Genomic DNA, 27,708 nt, shown 5'->3' with positions numbered 1-27,708 from the left:
GGGAGGCTAGATAAGCATATGAGAGAGAAGGGAAGAGAGGGTTATTCTGATAGAGTTAGATGAGGAAAGACGGGAGGAGGCTCGAGTGGAGCATAAACGCCAGCATGAACTGGTTGGGCCGAAAGGCCTGTTTCTGTGCTGTATATCATACGTAAAGCCTATTTAAACTTTCATCAGTGCTAAGGAGTGGATGTACTGCAAGGGAATTCCCCACCCCATCCTACATCACCCCGACAAATCAGTTTGACAAGTCAGAACTGAGAGCGGTGTAATGGTCTGTTTACCGGTTTGGGAACGAGAAGTAAAGTATGCGGTGACACTTTGGTTTCACGGTGACTGCATCCACTTGATAATAGGATTTCTGTCAGTTCTCCACTGGTGCTTAAAAAAAGAAAGACTTGCATTTACGTAGCACCCTTCATGACCTCAGGACATTCTAAAGGACTTTACAGCCGAATAAATCACTGTTGTTGTCATGTATGTGTGCTTGGGTTTACTAGTCACCAGGTGGCACCACTGTCGGAGGTCATTGGGCTGTGCACATGGTATAAAAGGCCAGCCATCTTGTAATGTAATCACTTTGGGCCCTAATAAAGTAGAGCCAGGTTTATATCTGTTCGGAGTTGACAGTATTCAGTCTATTGAGTTATTGCATACACAGCATTTGGCGATGAGGTAACAAGAACCTTCGCATACAAAAATGAGCACAATTAGAACTCTGGAGCGATTCATTCAGGGAGAAGATTGGGCAGATTTTGTAGCCCACTTGAACCAGTACTTCGTGGCCAACAAAATGGAGAAAGAGGCAGACACAGTTCGGCGCCGGGTGGTTCTCCTCACGGTTTGCGGTCCGAAAATCTATGGATTCATAAAGAATCTCCTCTCGCCCTTAAAGTCCAATGGACAAGGACTATGAAACATTGTGTGCTGTGGTACGTGACCATCTCAAACCAGATGAAGGCATCATCATCTCAAGATATCGATTCTATACACACATTCGTTCTGAGGGCCAGGATGTATTGGAATTCGTTGCCGACCTAAGACGTTTAGCTGGGCCGTGTAAGTTCAAAACTGCATTGGCAGACATGCTGCGGGACTTCTTTGTAATCAGCATCAACCACGAGGTGATCCTGCGTAAGCTACTGGCGGTGGAGATGCTGGATTTGAGCAAGGCCATCACAATTGCCCAGGCATGCATGATGACGAACAAAAGCTTAAAGCAGATATCATTAAAAAATCAGAACTCGGCAAGTACTGTAAACAAGCTAGTATCATCGTTTGGCAGAGCAGCATATGGCAGGATCTACCCGACTGCGTATGCGAAACCGCCAATGGGAATGAATCCAATATCACTGTGTTGGCATTGTGGCGGAAATCATCGGCATCATCAGTGTCGGTTTAAACAATATATTTGTAAAGGCTGTTTGAGAGTGGGGCATCTTCAGCGCATGTGTCCGCAACTGAGCAAGTGTGCTGCGACACACCACGTGGAGGATGATGACCAGTCCAGTGCAGATCCAGATATGCAATCCGAGATACCAGAGGAGGAAGTGTATGGACTGTATTCGTTCCTTACAAAGAGCCAACCGATAATGATTAATGTAAAACTTAATGGTGTGCCGGTATCGATGGAATTGGACAAGGGTGCGAGTCAATCAATAATGAGCCAGAGGACATTCGACAGGCTGTGGGATATTAAAGCTGTGAGGCCTAAGCTGAGTCCAGTCAATGCCAAGTTGCGTACGTACACTAAAGAACTCATAACGGTGATTGGCAGTCAAGGTGTCATATGATGGTAAATCGTGAACCGCACCATTATGGATTATTCCAGGCAATGGTCCAATGCTGTTTGGCAGGAACTGGTTAGAAAAAATAAAATGGAACTGGAACGAGATCAAAGCGTTGTCATCGGAGGAGGATACTCCATGTGCTCAAGTGCTGAGCAAGTTCCCCTCACTGTTTGAACCGGCATCGGCAATTTCACGGGAGCCAAGCTGCGGATCCACATGGACGCGGATGCAAGACCCGTCCATCATAAAGCTCGGGCAGTTCCATACATGATGAGGGAGAAGGTCGAAATCAAACTGGAAAGACTCCAGCGTGAAGGGATCATATCACCAGTCGAATTTAACGAATGGGCCAGCCCCATTATTCCCATGTTGAAAAGTGATGGCACTGTCAGGATTTGTGGAGACTACAAGGTTACAATGAACCGAGTTTCAAAACAGGATCAATACCCATTACCAAAGGCTGATGACCTGTTTGCAACGCTAGCCGGGGGGAAGTCGTTCATAAAACTGGATCTGATGTCGGTCTACATAACACAGGAGCTGGATAACACAGGGGTGCGTCTCAAGAAACTTACGTGCATCAACACTCATAAAGGACTGTTTACCTACAACAGGTGCCCTTTTGGAATTCGCTCAGCTGCAGCCATATTTCAGAGGTACATGGAGAGTCTACTGAAGTCCGTCCCCAGAACTGTCGTGTTCCAAGATGACATACTGGTCACAGTTCGTGACTCCGCCGAACAACTGAACAACCTGGAAGAGGCTCTACATTGTCTGGACAAAGTGGGATTCAGACTGAAACGCTCGAAGTGCGTTTTCATGACATTGGAATTCCTGCGGAGGAAAATTGCTGCTGACGGTATCAGGCCTATGGAGTCGAAAACCAAGGCCATCAAAAATGCACCCAAGCCTCAGAATGTGACGGAGTTGCGTTCGTTCCTTGGTCTACTCAACTACTTCGGTAATTTCTTACCTAGATTGAGCACCTTATTAGAGCCATTGCACATGCTGCTAAGAAAAGGCTACAACTGGGTTTGGGGTGCGTCTCAAGATAGAGCTTTTGAGAAAGCTACTAATCTGCTTTGCTCTAACAAGCTGCTGGTACATTATGATCCGTGTAAGTGTCTAGTATTGGCCTGTGATGCTTCGTCATATGGAGTTGGTTGCGTGATCCAACAAGCTAATGAGTCGGGCAAATTACAATCTGTTGCATATGCTTCAAAAAGTTTGTCAAAGGCAGAAAGAGCCTATAGCATAGTAGAGAAAGAAGCACCAGCCTGTGTGTATGGGATTAAAAAGATGCATCAGTACCTGTTTGGTCTTCGGTTTGAACTGGAAACAGATCACAAACCACTCATTCCATTGTTTTCGGAAAACAAAGGTATCAATACCAATGCATCGTCCCGCATCCAGAGGTGGGCACTGACATTATCTGCCTATGATTATGTCATTCGCGATAGACCTGGCACTGAGAATTGTGCCGATGCATTGAGCTGTCTGCTGTTGCCTACACCGGCGGTAGAAATGCTACAACCGGCAGACCTACTGTTAGTCATGGATGCTTTTGAAAGTGAAGGAACCCCTGTCACGCCCAACAAGTTAAGACCTGGATCAGCCAGGACCCGATATTATCAGTTGTGAAACATTGTATCCTTAGTGGTGATTAGTCTGCCATAATGAAGCAAATGTGTGAGGAGACCAAACCTTACATCCATCGCAAAGACGAACTATCCATTCACTCAGATTGTATACTGTGGGTAATCGTGTTGTTATGCCCAAGAAAGGCAGAGAGAAATTTGTGCATGATCTACATAGCACGCATCCCAGTATTGTCATGATGAAAGCCATTGCCAGGTCTCATTTATGATGGTATGGTGGCCTGGAATTGACTCTGATCTGGAATCACGTGTGCATCAGTGCAATACTTGTATGCAGCTTATTAAAACACCAGCAGAATCGCCGCTGAGTCTGTGGTCGTGGCCGTCTAAATCATGGTCCAGGATCCACATCGACTTTGCAGATGCCTTCCTGGAAAAGATGATTTTAGTTGTGGTGGATGCTTATTCCAAATGGATAGAGTGTATAATCATGTCATCGAGTACATCCACAGCTATCATTGAGAGCCTTCGTGTCATGTTTGCTACGCATGGTCTGCCCGACATTGTTGTAAGCGACAACGGATCTTGCTTCACCAGTATGGAGTTTCAAGAGTTCATGAAACTCAATAGTATCAAACATGTGAGGTCAGCACCATTCAAGCCCGCATCCAATGGACAAGCAGAGCGTGCGGTCCAAACCATCAAGCAGAATATGAAACGTGTAACTCAAGGTTCACTGCAAACTCGCTTGTCACGCATATTGCTCAGTTACAGGACAAGACCCACATGCTTACCGGGGTCCCCCCTGCTGAACTATTGATGAAGAGAGGTCTCAAGACTAGGCTCTCTCTTATCCACCCTGACTTGAATAATTCTGTCGAAGTCAAAATCAGCAAGGGTATCACGCGACATTTCTATCAATGATCCTGTGTATGTATTGAATTATGGTCAAGGTCCCAAATGGATCGCCGGTACTGTTACGGCCAAGGAGGGTAACAGTGTTTATCGTTAAGCTCAAGAATGGGTAGACATGCAGGAAACATGTCGATCAGATAAAGCTGTGGCACAGGGATGAACCGGAACAGTCTGAGGAAGACACAATTAGTGACCAACCAACCTACCCTCAGTCATCAGAGGACTCTGTTGTCAGCAATGAATCTGGACTTTCAATCCCTGACGTGGTCATTGCCACTCCCATCAGATCAGCCCCCAGCCCCCAGTCATAACAGACTCAGAACGCTCGCCCAAGGCTGGAGTTGGAATGAGACGTTCAACTCGGGAGCGGAAAGCCCCAGATCGTCTCAATTTGTAAAAAGACCGTTATTAATATCTTAAAGGGGGATATTGTCATGTATGTATGCTTGGGTTTAGTAACCACCAGGTGCCGCCACTGTCGGAGGTCATTGGGCTATGCGAACGTTTGTGCGGCCCAGGTATAAAAGGCTCACCATCTTGTAAAGTAATCACTTTGGACCCTAATAAAGTAGAGCCATGTTTGTACCTGTTTGGAGTTTACAGTATTCAGTCTATTGAATTATTGCATACACAACAGTTGTAATGTAGGAAAAGCGGCAGCTAATCTGTGCACAGCAAGCTCCCGCAAACAGCAATATGATATTCAACCCCGAGATGTCTGCGCTCCTCTAATTCTGTCCTCCCTGATTACAATCGCTCAACCATTATTGGCCGTGCCTTCTGTTGCCTAGGCCCTAAGCCCTGGAATTCCCTGTCTAAACCTCTCCGCCTCTCTTTTCTCCTTTAAGACACTCCTTTAAAACCTACCTCTTTGACCAAGCCTTTTGGTCACCTGTCCTAATTTCTCCTTATGCGGCAAATTTTTTTCTCTCATAATACTCATGTGAAGCACCTTGGGACGTTTCACTACGATAAGGGTGATATATAAATACAAGTTGTTGTTGTTGTTGATAATGACCAGATCATCCGGTTTGTTTTAGTTATGCTGATTGAGGGATAAATATTGGTCACAACACCGGGGATAACTCGCCTGCTCTTCCTCGAAATAGTGCCATGGGACCCACCGGAGAGAGCAGACGAGGGACCTCAGTTTAACGCCCCATCCGAAAGACGAAAGGGAAGACATTATATGGGCAGGGAGAATATCAATAATATTTCCACCACTTAACTGATCCAATAAGCCGAGAGTGTCCAAACCTTTCTGTTCATGGGCCACTTAGTTGCACACCAGGGAGAATTGTGAGCCACATACACAGTTCGAATCAAATGTGCCCATTAATTGGAGGAAGTGGTTGGTGAGGGAGTTGAACTGAGACACAAACACTCATAAGAACATAAATAAGAACATAAGAAATAGGAGCAGGAGTAGGCCATACGGCCCCTCGAGCCTGCTCCGCCATTTAATATGATCATGGCTGGTCCGATCATGGAATCAGGTCTACTTCCCTGCTCGCTCCCCATAACCCCTTATTCCCTTATTGGTTAAGAAACTGTCTATCTCTGACTTAAATTTATTCAATGTCCCAGCTTCCACAGCTCTCTGAAGCAGCGAATTCCACAGATTTACAACCCTCTGAGAGAAGAAATTCCTCCTCATCTCAGTTTTAAATGGGCAGCCACTTATTCAAAGACTATGTTCCCTAGTTCTAGTCTTCCCTATCAGTGGAAACCTCCTCTCTGCATCCACCTTGTCAAGTCCCCTCATAATCTTATATGTTTCGATAAGATCACCTCTCATTCTTCTGAATTCCAATGAGTAGAGGCCCAAGCTACTCAACCTTTCCTCTTAAGTCAAACCTCTCGTCTCCGGAATCACTCACTGATGCGCACTGCCTGTATCCCTGCTGACTTCAGCTCCCTCACACAATGTTGGGCTCGGTTGCCGGCAGCTGCCCCGATGTTATCAACATCCACTGTTTAAATAATAATATGAATTAAAAAATAAAGAAAGATCAAGGAAGCAAAGGCCATGGAGGTAGATTGTGATTCTTTGTAGCAGTTCAAAGCAGCAATAATACCTCAATTCTGAATCGCTCCCTCTTTTACTCAGAAGCTAATAGGACTAACAAAACTTCCCAAGACTCCAGCATAAAGTTGTGATTCTTGCAACAGGTCTGCTCGAGTCTTTTTAAACAATATCATTTCCAAAGCCAGAACCACAGATTTGCTATTTTATTTTAAAAAGGTAAGCAGATGGCTCAGAAGTGAATAATTGCGATGGGAATGTGTGGCCTGAAAGGGCGGTGGAAGCAGATTCAATAGCAACTTTCAAAAGGGAAAGTCCGTGTGTGTGTCTGTCTCTGTGCGTGCATGCGTGTGTGTGCGTGTATGCATGTGTGTGTATGTATGTGTCTGTGTGTATCTCTCTCTCTCCTCAGCCTTATCATTACATTTTTGAAATACTTGGGCTGAAACTTTAAGTCACTTTAAGATATTGTACCTGAAGATCCCTTTCCATTTGGGCTGGAACCCAGAATGACACAATCGGAGAGCTGGCACAGTGAAAAGGAAAGAAATTGCAGGGCTATGGGGAACGAGCAGGGCAGGGGGACTAACGAAATAACTCTTTCAAACTGCTGTCACAGGCACGGTGGGCTGAATGGCCTCATTCTGTGCTGTAAGATTCTATGAAGTTCTCTCAAAATTCTATGGTAGATACCTAAATTCAACAATCAAACCCAATTCTCCTTCTCAACCTGTATCACTCAATCCTTCATTACATGATCCTCAACCCAGCAGATGATGCTGACTCCATCCCAAAGATTTACTTGGAAACCATCCCTTATCTGTCTTCATAAAATGTGTTTGTGTGTATCTGTTTGGGTATGTGTATATATATATGTGCATATATGTGTGTGTGTGCATGCATGTGTATGCGTGTCTGTCTGTGTGTGTCTGCATGGATCTGTGTGTGTCTGTGTGCGTGTGTCTGTGTCTGTGTGTGTGTCTGTGTGTGCATGTGTCTTTGTGCGTGTCTGTGTGCACATGTGTGTGTGCGTGTCTGTGTGTGCGTGTGTCTCTGTGCGTGTGTCTGTGTGCACATGTGCTTACGCATAGCTGCGTGTGTGTCTGTGTGCACGTGGCTGTCTCTTTGTCTGTGTGTGTCTGTCTTTGTGCGTGTATGCGTGTGTGTGTGTATGTCTCTGTGCATGTGTGTGTGTATGTCTGTGTCTGTGTGTATCTCTCTCTCTCCTCAGCCTTATCATTACATTTTTGAAATACTTGGGCTGAAACTTTGTCACTTTAAGATATTGTACCTGAAGATCCCTTTCCATTTGGGCTGGAACCCAGAATGACACAATCGGAGAGCTGGCACAGTGATACGCTCAGATTGATGGCGAAATATTTTGGCACGTACGGATGAATGCTTCCATCTGAATACTATTACAGCTTTCACTATAACGGAGACACTGATGTAACCATTCTGTGTAGTTTGATCCTTTTCCTGAGTCCAGCTGTTAACTTTTCTGTGTGTGTGTATGTATGCGTTTCATGGAAATATACTTTACTTTGGGGTCTTAAAAAGCGATTTTAATTAGCCTGAGCCAGCCAACTATCAGCCCATTTCCGGTAATAAACTTCCATTTTGTTATCTGAGTCTGCTTAATACTTTCATTCTGATTCAATTATACTGTAACACAAATGGCTTTTTCTGTCATTCAGTAAGGGAGTGATTTTTCTGGGCTGTATATCTGGGGTAATGGTGACATGTGCAATAATCAGCTTGAAATCCAATCACCACTGTTGCTTGATAACTGCAGTAAATTAGCCCTAAAGCATGAAACCGATCCCCAGCCTCTCGGGACAAGCCTGCATTTTACAGACCTGCTGGCTCGGTTTTTGGTCGGCCTCTATCTGCTAATCATTTTAACCCTACGGGTACCCGGCGCCGTTTGAGAGCAACAGCCTTTCGGTTCCTTTTCAACGAAAGCCCGCTGTGGGCCAACCTCGTCACGGTCCGGGTTCTGGCGATGTGTTGGTCGCCTCAGCCTGCGGAACGCTGTATGGGCAACAGCCATTACGCTACTGTCCAATGCAACATATGATGCTGGGTCTGTACCAAAGAATGCACATGGACAACCTCAAAAAGCTGAAATTTCTTGGCCAAAGCTTATCCGGCCATCTGCTAAATCCATGTTGTGGAAAATGACACACACATGCACAGAGATCATTCAGTGGGAAACGATGAGAAACACATTCGATGGCCATAGTCCACAAGGGTCTTTGACTTCCCCTCTCGATCATGCTTTCTCTCGCTCTCGTTCGCACTTTGCATCTCCTGCTCACTACTTCATCAACTAATTTGAAAAGATTTTGAGCCCACTGCCTGAGCTTTTAATCACTTATACAGCAACGTTGCTGAATTGTGCAATAAAATTCAACAAACTGACACTATTAAGTCAGCAGGTAACGTGAGGAAAAATATAATTGGTCAGAAAATACATTTTAAAAAAGTGGTAAACGAGGTGATAAGCATTCACGGGGATAGTTCGTGAGTGAAGGTCAAAGGATGACATATTCAATGTGCAATCTAAAAACTTGAGAATACTTTACTAAGGAATGTTTATGTTTGAATCGAGATTTCTGTAACCGGCAGATTAAATAAAAATGATTGTGTTCAATCCATGTAGTAAAATGAAATTTGACATGATATTAATGATTTTAAAATTTGGAAGTGGATCTTTACAACAACAGCAACTTGTATTTTTATAGCGCCTTTAACATAGTGAAACGTCCCAAGGTGTTATTATGAGCTAAAGGACTATGGTATTATGTAATATGAGGTAAAAAATTTGATACTGAGCTGCACAAGTAGAAATTAGCACAGGTGACCAAAAGCTTGGTCAAAGGAGCACCTTGAAGGAGGAAAGAAAGATATACGGCACAGAAACAGGCCATTTGGCTTAACCAGTCCATGCCGACGTTTATGCTCCACTCGAGCCTCCTATCGTCTTTCCTCATCTAAATCTATCAGCATAACCCTCTATTCCCTTCTCCCTCATATGCTTGTCTAGCCTCCCCTTAAATGCATTGATACTATCCGCTTCAACCACTCCCTGTGGTAGCGAGTTCCACATTCTCACCACCCTCTGGGTAAAAAGGTTTCTCTCAATTCCCTATTTGATTTTGCGAGTATGACGGTTGTATTTACTAATGGGGAAAACCGTTCTTCAACATTTAGTTGAGAGGGAAATTTGAGAGTTAGGTTTAAGGAGCGTCTTAAAGGAGGAGAGAAAGGTAGAGAAGTGGAGAGGATTAGGGAGGTAATTTCAGAGCTTGTGGCCCAGGCAACTGAAAGCACGGCCATCAAAGGTTGAGCGATTATAATCAGGGATGCTCAAGAGGACAGAATTAGAGGAGCGCAGACATCTCGGGGGGTTGTGGGGCTGGAGGAGATTACAGAGATGAGGGGTGGGGGGAGAGGGGGGCCGAGGCCATGGAGGGATTTGAAAATTAGGATGAGAATTTTGAAATCGAGGCGTTGCTTAACCGAAAGCCAATATAAGTCAGCGAGCACAGAAGCAACTTGGACTTACAGAGCACCTTGAATGCAGTAAATGTCCTGGGGCACTTGGCAAAGGCCAAGCGGTATCTGGAGACAATGGAACAGGAGACGTAAAAGAGCCAGAGTCAATTGAGTTGGGAGGGCGAGCTGGTCCCTGGGGCTGGAGTCTGTTACAGATGTGGAATGGGGTGAGAACTTGGAGACATTTGGAATCGAGAATGAAGATATGGAAATCGATTTGTTGGGGGTAGTGGGGCCGGTAACGGTTGGGAAGGAATAGGGCGAGGGGTGAGCAGGACTTGGTGCAGGATGCAGGCGACACCGTTTGGTGTGAGTTGGGAGTTTATGTTGGATGAAGCTCCAGCGACCCATGAGGAGAGCTTTCCTAATGGTGTGGCTGAGGGTCCCAGCAGCAAAGTGGCTCGGTAAGGGTGGAGGCAGGAAAGCTTGATGCTGGACAAGGAGTTGGAAGGCACAGAGGTGGTCATGCAGTCAAGGGTGGTGGCGGCGTTGGATTGGTTGAGCCGTATGTCATCAGCAGACACATGGAATTTGACCCCGTGACTTGGGATAATGCCACCATTCACTGAGTGTCAGATAACTAGGGAACAGTGCATGCGGAGATCAGGAATAGGGAATCGTTTGATCCACTGCCATTCCACACACGGCAGTGAATGGGTTGAGGTTTGTTCCAGTCGCATTTCAGTCAATGGGAGTTGTTCTTTTGTCAGTTTTGGTTTCCATATTTACGAAAGGATATACTTGCTTTGGAGATAGTTCAGAGAAGGTTTACTAGGTTTATTCCGGAGATGAGGGGGTTGACTTATGAGGAAAGGTTGAGTAGGTTGGGCCTCTACTCATTGGAATTCAGAAGAATGAGAGGTGATCTTATCGAAACATATAAGATTATGAGGGGGCTTGACAAGGTGGATGCAGAGAGGATGTCTCCACTGATGGGGGAGACTAGAACTAGGGGGCACAATCTTAGAATAAAGGGCCGCCCATTTAAAACTGAGATGAGGAGGAATTTCTTCTCTCAGAGGGTTGTAAATCTGTGGAATTTGCTGCCTCAGGAAGCTGTGGAAGCTGGGACATTGAATAAATTTAAGACAGCGATAGACAGTTTCTTAACTGATATGGGGATAAGGGGTTATGGGCAGGGAAGTGGAGCTGAGTCCATGATCGGATCAGCCATGATTGTATTAAATGGCGGAGCAGACTCCAGGGGCCATATGGTCTACTCCTGCTCCTATTTCTTATGTTCTTATGTAGAAACTTAGGCGAAGGGAGAAGGCCCATAACACAACAACAACAATAACAACAGGACACCACCAAGGCTGACAAGAGCAAGAGAGATGAGGTAAATCAGGACGAGGTAATTAGCAAATAAAAAGAAAGACTTGCATTTATATAGTGTCTTTAATGGCTTTACAGCTTATTAAATACTTTTTGAAGTGTAGTCACTGTTGTAATGTAGGAAATGCGGCAGCCAATTTGCGCACAGCAAGCTCCCACAAAAAGCAACGTGATAAAGACTAAATAATCTGTTATTTTAGTGATGTTGATTGAGGGATAAATATTGGGCAGGACACCAGGATAACTCCCCTGCTCTTCTTTGAAATAGTGCCCTGGAATCTTTTATATCCACCTGTGAGAGCAGACAGGGCCTCTGATTAATGCCTCATCTGAAAGACAGCACCTCTGACAGTGCAGCACTCCCTCAGTACTGCACTGGGAGTGTCAGCCTAGATTTTTGTGCTCAAGTCCCTGGAGTGGGACTTGAACCCACAACCTTCTGACTCAGAGGCAAGGTGCTGCCCACTGAGCCACGGCTGACACCTTGGCAAACATGTGGCTTAGAGTGCTGACCCTTAAGAGGCTTGAGGAGATCCAGAGTTTTGAGGGCCTGGGAAAGACTGATAAAATAGAAGAGGAAGTGGTCCAGTCCATTGGAATTTTATGAAATGTAGACTGACTGGAGAGCTGCTTGGAGCATTGGAATTTATCGTCCAGAGTCTGGAGGTGACTGTACAACATTAGTGTGCCTCATTAATGATCTGCAGTTAAACACTTGCACTGTTTACTTATGAGCTACATGGCCATCTGTCCCAGCCCATCAGTTGCATGTTACAGTTTCACAGAGGCTGTCAGTTTAATCATCCCATGATGTAACTGCCTGAGAAGTACCCAGGATAGATACAACTGTACACAGCCAGAATCATAATCAGTTGGGAGCGGAGGGGGTTTTGGGGGGGCGGGGGGGGAGCTCTTGAGTACACAAAGCTGAAGTTAAGAGTCAGGTAATTGCAGCGAAACCTATTGAGCACTATATTTATGGTCGCCATGGAGACAGGAGCACCAAGCCCTGGGTGGGACACCTTGCATAGCCTCTGCTGCAAAAGGCAATTGAAAGCTGACTTATTTTGACTTGACAGCACATAAAGGCGATGCTGATACTGTAATTAAGACAGACTGCTGCCTTCGTACAACTCAAGGGACCCCCCCTTTCATGCCCCCTAACCCACCCGCACCAATGGTGTGTTCAAATCCTGAAGGATTTACAGTGGAGGCATAATGAAAGAAAATTTACTGTCAATACACTATAGAAATGAGAAATATCATTCTCCCTGTATCACCCTGAACCACATGGTATGATGCTGGTCAATCCCCCAGTGGGTCAACAACAACAACAACAGCAACTTGCATTTACATAGCACCTTTAACATAGTAAAACATCCCAAGGCACTTCACCTCAATGTAATCAGATCAAAATTGACACCGAGCCAAATAAGAAGACATTGGGACAGGCGAACATAGTCAAAGAGTTAGCTTTTAAGAAGCATCTTAAAGGAGGTGACAGAGGTGGAGAGGTTTAGGGAGCAAATTCCAGAGCTTAGGGCCTAGACAAATGAAGGCACTGCCGCCAATGATGGGGCAAAGGAAATTGGGGATGTACGTGAGGCCTGAATGTGAGGAACGCAGATATCTCAGAGGGTCGTAGGGCTGGAGGAGGTTACAGAGATAGGGAGGGGCCATGAAGGGATTTGAACACAATTTTGTGTTACGGTTTTAAGCCATACAAACTAAGAAGGCTCCTGCTTTGATTCAGTTCTGTTTGAGTTCGCTGGGATGAGGATAGGGGTCCTATTTCGGTGTCCCTGGAATAGGGAAGGCGAAAGAAGATCAGCTAAGACCCCCATTCATTAAAAAAAGGAAAGCCTTGCATTTATATAGCGCCTTTCATGATCACCGAACATCCTAAAGTGCTTTACAGCCAATGAAGCACTTTCTGACGTGCAGTCACTTATTGTAATGCAGGAAGCGTGGCAGCCAATTTGCGCACAAGCAAGCTCCCACAAACAGCAATGTGATAATGACCAGATCATTTGTATCTGATATGTTGATTGAGGGATAAATATTGGCCAGGACACTGGGGATAACTCCCCTGCTCATCTTCAAAATAGTGCCTTGGGACCTTTTAGGCCCACCTGAAAGGGCAGACGGGGCCTCGGTTTACCATCTCATCTGAAAGACGACACTTCCAACAGCATAGCACTCCCTCAGCACTGCACTGCACTGGAGTGGAGTGTCAGCCTGGATTTTTGTACTCAAGTCCCTGGAATGGGACTTGAACCCACGACCTTCTGAATCAGAGGCGAGGGTGCTACTGACTGAGCCACGGCTGACACTTCCAACATGATACAGTGACCCTCACTGGGCAGTATGCAGGTATGGAATTTTGGACAAAGGTCGGTTTCAGATTAGCTGTGACGCCTCACCTCCCATGACCTGAATAGCCCACCAATGCTCAGTATCCAGGCTCACATATGAAGACAGCCAATCGGGTGCAATACCCTAGCATCAGTCACTGTCTTCAGGAGTGGTAGAGAAGGAATCAAGGGATATGGGGATCAGGCGGGACAGTGTTGAGGTCGAAGATCAGCCATGATCTTATTGAATGGTGGAGCACGCTTGAGGGGCTGTAAGGCTCCTATTTCCTATTATCTTAGGAGATGGAAGAATGATTTTAGCCAGTACTACTGGATACAACAAGAGTATGCAATTCTTTTCGGAGATTAATTCTGCCCCTCTCTTCTCCAAGTGCAATATTCCAGCTCTTCCATTACATATGAACATAAGAAATAGGATCAGGATTAGGCTATTTGGCCCATCGAGTCTGCTCCGCCATTCAATAAAATCGTGGCTGATCTCCACTTGGACTCAGCTCCACTTCCCTGCCCGCTCCCCATAATCCTTTACTCCCTTATCTCTCAAAAATCCGTCTATCTCCGCCTCAAATATATTCAATGACCCAGCCTCCATAGCTCTCTGGGGCAGAGAATTCCACAGATTTACGACCCACTTAGAGAAGAAATTTCTCCTCATCTCAGTTTTAAATGGGCAGCCCCTTATTCTGAGACTATGTCCCCTAGTTTTAGTTTCCCCTATGAGTGAAAATATCCTCTCTGCATCCACCTTTTCGAGCCCCCTCATTATCTTATATGTTTCAATAAGATCACCTCCATTGCCTCTAGACTGGGCCTAGAACCCCCACACGAGCTTGGTTGTGTCAAAGGTTGCAACTGAAGTTTAACTTCTTCAATTCAAATGTTGCACGGGACATCTTTGGAACGAAGAAATCCGCAGACTTATGTTGGACGCAGGCACATTTCCGTCCACACAGACTCTCGACTGTCTCAGGCTTTCAGTGACCTGCATCAGGCATTGGGGTTCAAAGGGCAGGAGCCAGCTGAGGTCGACCTGAAGTCTGCTCCTTTGAGAAACCTAAGTAAAATCAGATGATGGCAGCGGAAGGCGGGGGGGCGGAACAAGGTTCTGACACTGTGCCAGTACTGAGCTGTCACAACACTCTGCCCAGCGTGTGCCTCCTTGTGCAGTGCTGAGGGACACAAATATGGGTGTAAAACCACGACCACTGTTACTCGAGATGGGCTTTATGCCCGGTTAACTTTCTGATCCCCCAGCCTGCAAAATCTAGAGCAAAATCTAGGCTGACACTCCTGTGGCAATACTGAGGGAGTGCTGCACCTTTTTTGGCTGCCGCACTTCCTACATTGCAACAGTGACTACACTTCAAAAGTACTCGGTTGGCTGTAAAGCCCTTTGGTATGTCCTGAGGTTGTGAAAGCGCGACATAAATGCAAGTCCTTTCTTTTAATCTACTGCCACTCTGACAAGATCAGCATAGGCAGTAATCAGGGACAAAATTAACAAATCGCTTGTTTAGGTGTGGATTAATTAAGGAAAGCCGGCACGGATTTGTTAAAGGCAAATCGTGTTTAACCAATTTGATCTAGTTTTTTGATGAGGTAACAGAGAGGATTGATGAGGGCAATGCAGTTGATGTGGATTTCGAAAAGGTGTTCGACAAAAGTGCCACATAATCAGCTTGCCAGCAAAATTGATGCCTATGGAATAAAGGGGACAGTGGCAGCATGGATACAAAATTGGCTGAGTGATCGGAAACAGAGAGTAGTGGTGAACGGTTGTTTTTCAGACTGGAGGAAGGTATACAGTGGTGTTCCCAGAATCGGTTCTAGGACCACCGCTTTTCTTGATATATATTAATTTCTTTGACGTGGGTGTACAGGGCACAATTTCAAAATTTGCAGATGCCACAAAACCTGGAAGTATAGTGAACGGTGAGGAGGAGAGGGATAGACTTCAGGAAGACAGGCTAGTAAAATGGGCGGACCTGTGGCAGATGAAATTTAACGCAGAAAGGTGTGAAGTGAAACATTTTGGTAGAAAGAATTAGGAGAGGACATATATCTAAATGGTACAATCCTGAAAGAGGTGCACGAACAGAGAGAGCTGGGGGTATGAGTGCACAAATCATTGAAGGTGACAGGGCAGATTGAGAAAGCAGTTAAAAAAGATTATGGGATTCTGAGCTTCATTAATAGAGGCATAGAGTACAAAAGTGTGGAAATTATGATGAACCTGTATAAATGACTGGTTCGGCCCCAACTGGAGTACTGTGTCCAATTCTGGACACCACTCTTTAGGAAGGATGTGAAGGCCTTAGAGAAGATGCAGAAAATATTTACGAGAGTGATTCCAGAAATGTGAGACTTCAGTTACGTTGATAGACTAGAGAAGCTGGGGTTGTTCTCTTTGGAGCAAAGAAGATTGAGAGGAGATTTGATCGAGGTGTTCAAAATCATGAGGGATCTGGACAGAGTAGATAGAAACTGTTCCCATTTTCAGTAGGGTCGAGAATCAGAGGACACAGATTTAAGATGATTGGCAAAAGAACCAAAGGCGACATAAGAAAAATCTTATATTCGCAGCGAGGGGTTAAGATCTTGGATGCACTGCCTAAAAGGCTGGTGGAGGCAGACTCAATCTTATCTTTCAAAAGGGAATTGGATAAGTATCTGAAGGAAAAAAAATTGCAGGGCTATGGGGAAAGCGGGAGTGGGACTGGCTGAGAGCCGGCACGGGCTCGACGGGCCGAATGGCCTTCTGTGCTGTAACCATTCCATGATTGTAGATCATGGATTGAACCTGGGACTTCTCTGGACTACATACCACCCAGGGTAGTGCATTCAACCACTGAGCAACTGCAGTCCTCATTCTATTTTATTGAGAAGTATTCCTTTAATTCATATCATCCTTTGAATAAACACGTTGGTAACCTACAAGATGCAGCTTCTGCGATGGAACGGAACATACTGCCGACATCTGCACCTCCATCTGGCACTGTTGGGTCACCACAACAAAACGACTTTCAAATGATCCCGAACAGAAGTCCTAATACGATATTATCAGGAAAAGATACATCTGTGCTCAGGTCACCGCTCCCCCCAGTCTTCCTGAGTAACAGACGGATCACAAATTACCTGGATCACGTGGCGCTTAGCAGATGGGTGTCAAGTTTCACAGACCGGGGTTGGTGAATGTCCTCAGCATTACTTAGACATCAACATGTGTGAATGTGGTCTTTTGCTATCGGATGACGAATGGAATATATATATATTTATAATCAGAATACTAAAAGTTTTAAAATGGTAATAATATGTTTAGAGACAGCACCCAAACATTGACCTATAAAGCGCAAACTTTGAATGACAGTGCCTTATAGGCTAACAGAAAAGGTTTTGACCGTCTCAATGATAGTGGAATAGTTGCTTGCAAGACATTTCATAGAATCATGGAATGGTTACAGCACAGAAGGAGGTCATTCGGCCCGTCGAGCCCGTGCCGGCTCTCTGCAAGAGCACTTCAGCTAGTCCCACTCCCCCACCCTTTCCCCGTAGCCCTGCAAATTTTTTCCTTCAGGTACTTATCCAACTCTCTTTTGAAAGCCACGTTTGAGTCTGCCTCCACCATCCTTTCAGGCAGTGCATTCCAGATCCTCACCACTTACTGTGTAAAAAGGTTTTTCCTTGTGTCATCTTTGGTCCGTTTGCCAATCATCTTAAATCTGTGTCCTTTGGTTCTCGACCCTTCCAATTCCTCTCTGTCGCAACCCCTCATTGTTTTGAACATCTCAATCAAATCTCCTCTCAACCTTCTCTGCTCTAAGGAGAACAACCCCAGCTTCTCCAGTTTATCCAGGTAACTGACATCCCTCATCCCTGGAACCATTCTTGTAAATCTTTTCTGCACCCTTCCTAAGGCCTTCACATCCTTCCTAAAGTGTGATGCCCGGAATTGGAGACAATACTCCAGTTGAGGGAGAACCAGTGTTTTATAAAGGTTCATCATAACGTCCTTGCTTTTGTACTCAATGCCTTTATGCATGAAGCCTAGGATTCCGTAAGCTTTACAACCCGCTTTCTCAACCTGCCCTGCCACCTTCACCGACTTGTGCACATTAACCCCCAGGTCTCTCTGTTCATGCACCCCAATTTAATTAAATATGAAAGCAAAAGCATGCGTGATGATGCCATTAGGGTAACACTGGCAGGAGCTGTCCCGATCGCTTGCCGTAACATTGGCGGAAACCCTGGAGAAAAAATGCGAACGTCCATTTCCATTTCTCTGGGATTTCCGCCGACCTCCCACCAAAGTTACACCGGACGATCAGTACACACCCTGTGGAAATTACTGCCGATCATGTCCGTTGTTAAAAATCCTTCAAACGTTAAAATTGTAAAATGAACAAATTTCAGACATAAGACAAAACATTACTTAGTAGCCTCATGATAATTTGCGAACTGAGTTTTTACATTTCAATGTTCCTTAGAGTCTTCCCTCTTAATCTCTAATGTAGTAACAAGAAACACAGAAAATAGGAGCAGTAATAGGCCATTCGGCCCTTCGAGCCTACACCGCCATTTAATACGATCATGGCTGATCCTCTATCTCAACACCATGGGCCCAAGTTTCCACACGATAAAAAACGGGTGCCCCTCCGAGCTGGGTGCCCGTTTTTCGCGCCTAAAACGGCGCCTAAAAAAAACCTCGCAATTCTGGAGCGTTCTGCAGCTCCTTGTCTGCCTGGCGCGGCGCCCAAGGGGGGGCGGAGCCTACACTCGCGCCGATTTTGTAAGTGGGAGGGGGCGGGTAGTATTTAAATTAGTTTTTTTCCTGCCGGCAACCCTGCGCGTGCGCGTTGGAGCGTTCGCGCACGCGCAGTGTGAAAAAAACATTGGCACTCGGCCATTTTTGTAGTTCTTTGTAGCTGTTTAATTTTTGAAATTTTTTTAAATAAAAGCACATTGCCATCAGCACATCAGCACTTTCAGCCTTCTCACTGTCTCCTTCCCCTCCCCCCCCCGCGGGAAGAACGGGCGCCTCCTCTCCCCTCCCCCCCCCCCCCCCGCGGGAAGAACGGGCGCCTCAGGCTGACTGCAGCATTCTCCGTGCCTGAAGCACTTTCACACAGGTAGGAAGATGGTTTATTTAATCTTTTCTTTGCTTATAAATGTTTATTCAGGTTGGATTTATTTGTATAATATTTGTAGAAGTATAAATAAGGATTTATTGTAGAATTTAATGACTTCCCTACCCCGCCCCTCCCCCCCCACCTCGTTCTGGACGCCTAATTTGTAATCTGCGCCTGATTTTTTAATGTGTAGAACAGGTTTTTTCAGTTCTACAAAAATCTTCACTTGCTCCATTCTAACTTAGTTTGGAATACGTTTTCACTGTGGAAACTTTCAAATCAGGCGTCAGTGGCCGGACACGCCCCCTTTTGAAGAAAAAATTCTGTCCCAAAGTAGAACTGTGCTACCTGACTAGAATTGCAGAAAAAAAAATGTGGAGAATTGCGATTTCTAAGATAGTCCGTTCTCCACCAGTTGCTCCTAAAAATCAGGCGCAAATCATGTGGAAACTTGGGCCCCATATTCCCGCTTTTTTCCCATACCCCTTGATGCCTTTTGTGTCTAGAAATCTATCCATCTCCTTCCTAAATATATTCAGTGACTTGGCCTCCACAGCCTTCTGTGGTAGAGAATTCCACAGATTCACCACCCTCTGAGTGAAGAAATTGCTCCTCATCTCGGTCCTAAATTTCCTACCCCGTATCCTGAGATTGTGACCCCTTGTTCTAGACTTCCCAGCCAGGGGAAACATACTCCCCACATCCAGTCTGTCGAACCCCGTCAGAATTTTATACGTTTCAATGAGATCCCCTCTCATTCTTCTAAACTCTAGTGAATACAGGCCTAGTCGACCCAATCTCTGCTCATAAGAACATAAGAAATAGGAGCAGGAGAAGACCATACGACCCCTCGAGCCTGCTCCGCCATTCAACACGACCATGGCCGATCTGATCACGGACTCAGCTCCACTTCCCTGCCCGCTCTCCATAACCCCTTATCCCCTTATCGTTCAAGAAACTGTCTATTTCTGTCTTAAATTTATTCAATGTCCCAGCTTCCACAGCTCTCTGAGGCAGCGAATTCTACAGATCCACAACTCTCAGAGAAGAAATTTCTCCTCATCTCTGTTTTAAATGGGCAGTCCCTTATTCTAAGATCATGCCCTCTAGTTCTAGTCTCCCCTATCAGTGGAAACACCCTCTCTGCGTCCACCTTGTCAAGTCCCCTCATAATCTTATACATTTCGATAAGATCACCTCTCATTCTTCTGAATTCCAATGAGTAGAGGCCCAACCTTTCCTCATAAGTCAACCCCCTCATCTCATATGACAGTACTGCCAAAGCCTCTGTAAGGATACTGGTTGCCAAGGCAATGGGGCCTCATTATTTCTACACAACCTTTCTACTACTTAAATTACGCTTGTACCTTATAATTGCAAACTACTTTTCTGCAAACCTCCCATTATAATAAACCTTTTACGGCCCCAGGAGAAACTCCATTATGGTCAGGGGAAGAATGGAAACCTCATTAATATTAACTCCAGATGGATGTTTGCTCCACCACCTTCAACATTCACTCCCTCCACCACCGGTGCACCGTGGCTGCAGTGTGTACCATCTACAAGATGCACTGCAGCAATTCCAAAACCAAACCTGTGATCTCTATCACCTAGAAGGACGAGGGAAGCAGGCGCGTGGGAACACCACCACCTCCAAGTTCCCCTCCAAGTCACACACCATCCTGACTTGGAAATATATCGCCATTCCTTCATCATCGCTGGGTCAAAACCCTGAAACTCCCTCCCTAACAGCACTGTGGGAGTACATTCAGCACACGGACTGCAACGGTTCAAAAATGTGGCTCACCACCACCTTCTCAATCAGGGATGGACAATAAATGCTGGCCTTGCCAGTGACGCCCACATCTGACAACGAATAAAAAAAATATTACAATGCTACAGAGACAAGAAGGCCCCAGGCCTTTATTGCGTTGGCTTTTTTCGGTACCACCGGGAATGATTGTTAAGCAGGAATCTTCTTACATTTTGTGTAACTTCATTCAGTCTTGGTAAAGGGTCTAGAAAGGTATTTCCATGACGTGCCCTGGGGAAATTGCAGAGCTAAAGCAATGTAAGGGCGATACACGGTGACCACCCGCCCCCTTCCCGCCCCCCCCCCCCCTCCCCCCAGTGCCCAGTGTAGTGGAGCACTCATTGCTGAATGCAATAGATTCATTGATAGTTCAATTGGGTGTTTTTTTTCCACGTATAGCATCTTCATTTCGACACTATTTTAACACGGCCTCAATAGCTTTGTTTCATCAATGTCCTGTTAAGGATAAAAGTCAGAAGTAAATTCCTCTTAAACGAGGCCCCGCGAATCCATGCTGAATGGTGAGGGCAATTTAAAATGTGATGCACAATAAAAACACAACCCCCAGAAATTGCAGTCAAACGACAAAGATCGATCTTTCACCAAAGATACTCCAGCCATGATCTTATTGAATGGTGGACCAGGCTCGAGGGGTCGTATAAGAACCGAACATAAGAATTAGGAGCAGGAGTAGGCCATTCTGCCCCTCGAGCCTGCTCCGCCATTTAATGAGATCATGGCTGATCTTCCACCTCAACTCCACTTTCCTGCACTACCTCCACATCCTTTGATTCCCTTAATATCCAAAATTCTATCGATCTCGGCCTTGAATATACTCAACGACTGAGACGCCACAGCCCTCTGAGGTAAAGAATTCCAAAGATTCACCACTCAATGAGTGAAGAAGTTTCTCCTCAGCTCAGTCCTAAATGGCCGACCCCTTATTCTGAGACTGTGACCCCTGGTTCTAGACTCCTCAGCCAGAGAAAACATCAAGAACACAAGAAATAGGAGCAGGTGTCGGCCATTTGACCCCTAGAGCCTGCTCCACCATTTAATATCATGGCTGGTCTGATCATGGACTCAGTTCCACTTCCCTGCCTGCTTCCCATGTTTTACAAATTTGCTGGAATTCTTTTAGGATGTAACGAACAGGGTGGATAAAGGGGAACCAGTAGATGTGGTGTATTTGGACTTCCAGAAGGCATTTGACAAGGTGCCACATAAAAGGTTACTGTACAAGATAAAAGTTCACGGTGTGGTGGTAATATATTAGCATGGATAGAGGATTGGCTAACTAACAGAAAACAGAGAGTCCGGATAAATGGTTTATTCTCTGGTTGGCAACCAGTAACTAGTGGGGTGCCACAGGGATCAGTGCTGGGATCCCAACTATTTACAATCTATATTAACGACTTGGAAGAAAGGACTGAGTGTAACGTAGCTAAGTTTGCTGGCGATTCAAAGATGGGAGGAAAAGCAATTTGTGAGGAGGACACAAAAAATCTGCAAAAGGACATAGACAGACTAAATAGTGGTCAAAAGTTTGGCAGATGGAGTATAATGTTAGAAAGTGTGAGGTCATGCACTTTGGCAGGAAAAAAATCAAAGAGCAAGTTATTATTTAAATGGAGAAAGATTGCAAAGTGCTGCAGTGCAGCAGGACTTGGGGGTACTTGTGCATGAAACACAAAAGGATAATATGGAGGTTCAGCAAGTGATCAGGAAGGCCAATGGAATCTTGGCCTTTATTGCGAAGGGGATGGAGTATAAAAGCAGGGAAGTCTTACTACAGTTGTACAGGGTATTGGTGAGGCCACACCTGGAATACAGCGTGCAGTTTTGGTTTCCATATTTACAAAAGGATATACTTGCTTTGGAGACAGTTCAGAGAAGGTTCACTAGTTTAATTCCGGAGATGAGGGGGTTGACTTATGAGGAAAGGTTGATTAGGTAGGGCCTCTACTCATTGGAATTCAGAAGACTGAGAGGTGATTTTGTCAAAACATATAAGATTATGAGGGGGCTTGACAAGGTGGATGCAGAGAGGATGTTTCCACTGATGGGGGGGACTAGAACTAGGGCGCATGATCTTCGAATAAGGGGCCGCCCATTTAAAACAGAGATAAAGAGAAATTTCTTCTCAGAGGGTTGTAAATCTGTGGAATTCACTGCCTCAGAGAGCTGTGGAAGCTGGGACATTGAATAAATTTAAGAGAGAAATAGACAGTTTCTAAATGATAAGAGGATAAGGGGTTATGGGGAGCGGGAAGAAAGTGGAGCTGAGTCCATGATTAGATCAGCCATGATCTTATTGAATGGCGGAGCAGGCTCGAGGGGCCGTATGGCCTACTCTTGTTCCTATTTCTTATGTTCTTATGTTCTTATAACCCTTTATTCACTTATTGCTCAAAAATCTGTCTATCTCCACCTTAAATATATTCAATGACCCAGCCTCCTCAGCTCTCTGGGGCAGAGCATTCCACAGATTTATAACCCTCAGAGAAGAAATTCCTGCTCATCTCTGTTTTAAATAGGCGGCCCCTTAATCTGAGACTATGCCCCTGAGTTTTAGTTTCCTCAATGAGTGGAAATATACTCTCTGCATCCAACTTGTCCAGCCCTCTCATTATCTTATATGTTTTGATAAGATTACCTCTCATTCTTCTGAACTCCAATGCGTATAGACCCAACCTATCATCATAAGTCAATCCCCTCATCTCCGGAATCAACATAGTGAACCTTCTCTGAACAGCCTCCAATGCTAGTATATCCTTCCTTAAATACGGAGACCAAAACTGCACGCAGTACTCCAGGTGTGGTCTCATCAATATCCTGTACAGTTGCAGCAGGACTTCTCTGCTTTTATACTCTATCCTCCTTGCAATAAAGGCCAATTTGCCTTCCTGATTACTTGCTGTACCTGCATTCTAACTTTTTGTGTTTCATGCATAAGGACCACCAGGTCTCTCTGTACTGAAGCACTTGCAATTTTTCTCCATTTAAATTATAATCTGCTTTTCTATTTTTTCTGCCAAAGTGGATAACCTCACATTTTCCTACATTATACTCCATCTGCCAAATTTTTGCCCACTCACTTAGCCTGTCCATATACCTTTGCAGATTTTTTGTGTCCTCCTCACAATTTGCTTTCCCACCGATCTTTGTATCATCAGCAAACTTGGCTACATTACACTCAGTCCCCTCATCCAAGTCATTTAATATAGATTGTAAATAGTTGAGGCCCCAGCACCGATCCCTGCAGCATCCTACTAGTTACTGTTTGCCAATCGGAAACTGACCCGTTTATCTCGACTCTCTGTTTTCTGTTAGTTAGCCAATCCTCTATCCATGCTAATATATTACTCCCAATCCCGTGAACTATTATCTTGTGCAGTAATCTTTTATGTGACACTTTATCGAATGCCTTCTGGAAATCCAAATACACTACATCCACTGGTTCCCCCTTATCGACTCTGCTCGTTACATACTCGAAGAACTCCAGCAAATTTGTCAAACATGATTTCGCTTTCATAAAATCATGCTGACTTTGCTTGATTGAATTATGCTTTTCCAAATGTCCTGCTACTGCTTCCTTAATAATGGACTCCAGCATTTTCCCAACGGCAGATGTTAGGCTAACTGGTCTATAGTTTCCTGCTTTCTGTTTGCCTCAGATTCCAGGGAATTTTGGTAGATTACAACCAATGCATCCATTATCTCCGCAGCCACTTATTTTAGGATCTTAGGATACAAGCCATTAGGTCCTGTAAGAATTTTGTATGTTTCAATGAGATCGCCACTCATTCTTCTAAACTCTAGAGAATATAGGCCTAGTCTGCTCCTCATACGACAATCCCCTCTTCCCAGGAATCAGTCTGGTGAATCTTCATTACACTCACTCAATGGCAAGTATATCCTTCCTTAGGTAAGGAAACCAAAACTGTACACAATACTCTAGGTGCAATCTCACCAGGGCCCTAGTACTACTACTACAGGGCCGTAGTAATACCCGCCCTCCTGTATGGCTGAGAGATATGGGCCATGTACAGTAGACACCTCAATTCGCTGGAGAAATACCACCAACAATGCCTCCGCAAGATCCTAGAAATCTCATGGGAGGACAGAGGCACCAACATTAGCGTCCTCGACCAGGCTAACAACCCCAGCATTGAAGCACTGACCACATTTGATCAGCTCCGCTGGGCAGGCCACATCGTTCGCATGCCTGACACGAGACTCCCAAAGCAAGTGTTCTACTCGAACTCCTTCATGGCAAACGAGCCAAAGGTGGGCAGAGGAAACGTTACAGGGACACCCTCAAAGCCTCCCTGAAAAAGTGCAACATCCCTACTGACACCTGGGAGTCCCTGGCCAAAGACCGCCCTAAGTGGAGGAAGTACATCCGGGAGGGCGCTGAGCTCCTCGAGTCTCATTGCCGAGAGCATGCAGAAATCGAGCGCAGGCAGCAGAAAGAGCGTGCGGCAAACCTGTCCCACCCAGCCTTTCCCTCAACGACTATCTGTCCCACCTGTGACAGGGTCTGTGGTTCTTGTATTGGACTGTTCAGCCACCTAAGGACTCATTTTAAGAGTGGAAGCAAGTCTTCCTCGATTCCGAGGGACTGCCTATGATGATGATGATGATATAATTGCAGTAAGACATCTTTACTCTTATAATAAAGGCCAACAGTTGCTTTCTTAATTGCTTGCTGTACCTGCATGTTAACTTTCAGTGATTTGTGTACAAGAACACCCAGGCCCCTCTGAACACCAACATTTCCCAATCTCTCACCATTCAAAAAATACTCTGCTTTTCTATTGTTCCGACTAAAGTGGATAACTTCACATTTCCTACTTCACATGGCCGACTCCTGCTCCTATTTTATGTTCCCCCGCAGGCTTAGATCCTCACAGATCCAGTTCTGAGTCTATTTATGTCAGGATGGATTGTGTCTGAAGTCAATCAAGCATCACAGTTGTCCAGAAACAGCCGACTATTAGGCTGGAATTAGCTGCATCTGATGATATCTTTCTGGCACACTGCATTCTGCCACATGATAACTTCGTGTGTGGTATGATCACGTAAAGGTAAATCAGGGCTGCTCTTGCAAGGGGATTCCCTCAATGCTCAGTTGGAAATGATGTCGAAGGCTTTGAACTTTACAAGCTTAACCAGAGGACTGATCCCTTCCTTGATGCTCCAGGTGTCAAGAGTAGCACAGCGAGGTCGGGCAGTGCAGCGCATGTGGTGCAGTGCTCAGCGGCAGATGGGGAGGTGTTTGTCGCACCTCAGGCCTGGGTTTAGACAGGGTGAGACTGGCTCACTTACCTTCTTTTTGGCAGCAAGCACAGGCTGAGAGAAGGCAAAGAAAGGCAGGGCCAAGTTGATGAAGCCATTCCTGTAGGGTTCTCTTGACCCGTAACCCTGCACGACCTTGTAGAGCTCTAAACACGTCAGGCCGACGATTGCAGCTGTGGTGGTGGCGATAGCAGGGATGATCCTTCCGGCAATCAGTTTGCTCTGTAACGGAAAACAATGACATAAAGGTTGAAAGACTCTGCCCTTCAGTGTTAGAGATATACTCTACCTGTAATTGAAGTGTCAGCTGTGGCTCAGTGGGCAACACCCTCGCCTCTGAGTCAGCAGGTCGTGGGTCCAAGTCTCACTCGAGAACCTTCAGCATAAAATCTAGGCTGACACTCCAGTGCAGTGCTGAGGGAGTGCTGGACTGTCGGAGGTGCCGTCTTTCGGATGAGACGTTAAACCGAGGCGATGTCTGCTCTCTCAGGTGGATATAAAAGATCCCATGGCATTATTTGGAGTTATCCTTGGTGTCCTGGCCAATATATAGCCCTCAACCAACATCACTAAAACAGGTTATCTGGTCAGTATCACACTGCTGTTTGTGGAAGCTTGCTGTGCGCAAATTGGCTGCCACGTTTCCGACATTACAACAGTGAAAACAATTGAAAAGAACTTCACTGGCTGTAAAACGCTTTGGGAAAGAAACATAGAAACATAGAAAATAGGTGCAGGAGTAGGCCATTCGGCCCTTTGAGCCTGCAACGCCATTCAATGAGTTCATGGCTGAATATACAACTTCAATACCCCATTCCTGCTTTCTCGCCATACCCCTTGATCCCCCTAGTAGTAAGGACTACATCTAACTCCTTTTTGAATATATTTAGTGAATTGGCCTCAACAACTTTCTATGGGAGAGAATTCCACAGGTTTACCACTCTCTGGGTGAAGAAGTTTCTCCTCATCTCGGTCCTAAATGGCTTACCCCTTATCCTTAGACTGTGACCCCTGGTTGTGGACTTCCCAACATCGGGAACATTCTTCCTGCATCTAACCTGTCTAAACACGTCAGAATTTTAAACGTTTCCATGAGATCCCCTCTCATTCTTCTGAACTCCAGTGAATACAAGCCCAGTTGATCCAGTCTTTCTTGATATGTCAGTCCCGCCATCCCGGGAATCAGTCTGTTGAACCTTCGCTGCACTCCCTCAATAGCAAGAATGTCCTTCCTCAAGTTAGGAGACCAAAACTGTACACAATACTCCAGGTGTGGCCTCACCAAGGCCCTGTACAACTGTAGTAACACCTCCCTGTCCCTGTACTCAAACCCCTTCGCTATGAAGGCCAACATGCCATTTGCTTTCTTAACCGCCTGCTGTACCTGCATGCCAACCTTCAATGACTGATGTACCATGACACCCAGGTCTCGTTGCATCTCCCCTTTTCCTAATCTGTCACCATTCAGATAATGTCCTGAGTTGGTGAGAGGCGCTATACAAATGCAAGTCTTCCTTATTAATTTTTTTATTTTTATTGACCATGCAATTATTATTCACAACTATTGCACACACTAGAATTTGCGCAATACCTGGAGCCAGGCAGCGTTACGTTTCTCTGTGAGTGTAATTGTGAAGAATATCAGCAACAGACACAGGCTAGGACCTCCCACTCCCTTTTAGCAGCAACTCAAGGGCTCAAGCATCTGTTTTCACCCCAGACAGGCCCAAGCCTCCGCTCCCTCCCTACCTGGTTTCCCGCTCCCTTCATACCTGAGCCCTCCTGCTCCCTTCCTACCTGGCACCCACTCCCTCCCTCTGAGCCCCCCTGCTCCCTCCCTCCCTGGGCTGCCCTGCTCCCTCCCTACC

The 27,708-nt window shown here is 45.5% G+C and overlaps 1 protein-coding gene across 2 annotated transcripts in view; it reads right to left on the bottom strand.

Moving 5' to 3' along the window:
• The window catches only part of LOC139277286 (ubiquitin-like modifier-activating enzyme 1), a 355,737-nt gene that overhangs the window by 78,915 nt on the left and 249,114 nt on the right, over nucleotides 1–27,708 (bottom strand). For both annotated transcript variants that reach the window (XM_070895554.1, XM_070895555.1), the window contains exon 22: nucleotides 25,871–26,062. In XM_070895554.1, the coding sequence (XP_070751655.1) occupies nucleotides 25,871–26,062 (192 nt within the window). The remainder of the gene's footprint in view (nucleotides 1–25,870; nucleotides 26,063–27,708) is intronic.

This window comes from Pristiophorus japonicus, chromosome 12, assembly GCF_044704955.1.
Source record: "Pristiophorus japonicus isolate sPriJap1 chromosome 12, sPriJap1.hap1, whole genome shotgun sequence".
Lineage (NCBI taxonomy): Eukaryota > Metazoa > Chordata > Chondrichthyes > Pristiophoridae > Pristiophorus > Pristiophorus japonicus.
The sequence above is the reverse complement of the archived record's forward strand: the minus strand, read 5'-3'. Positions and strand labels throughout refer to the sequence as shown.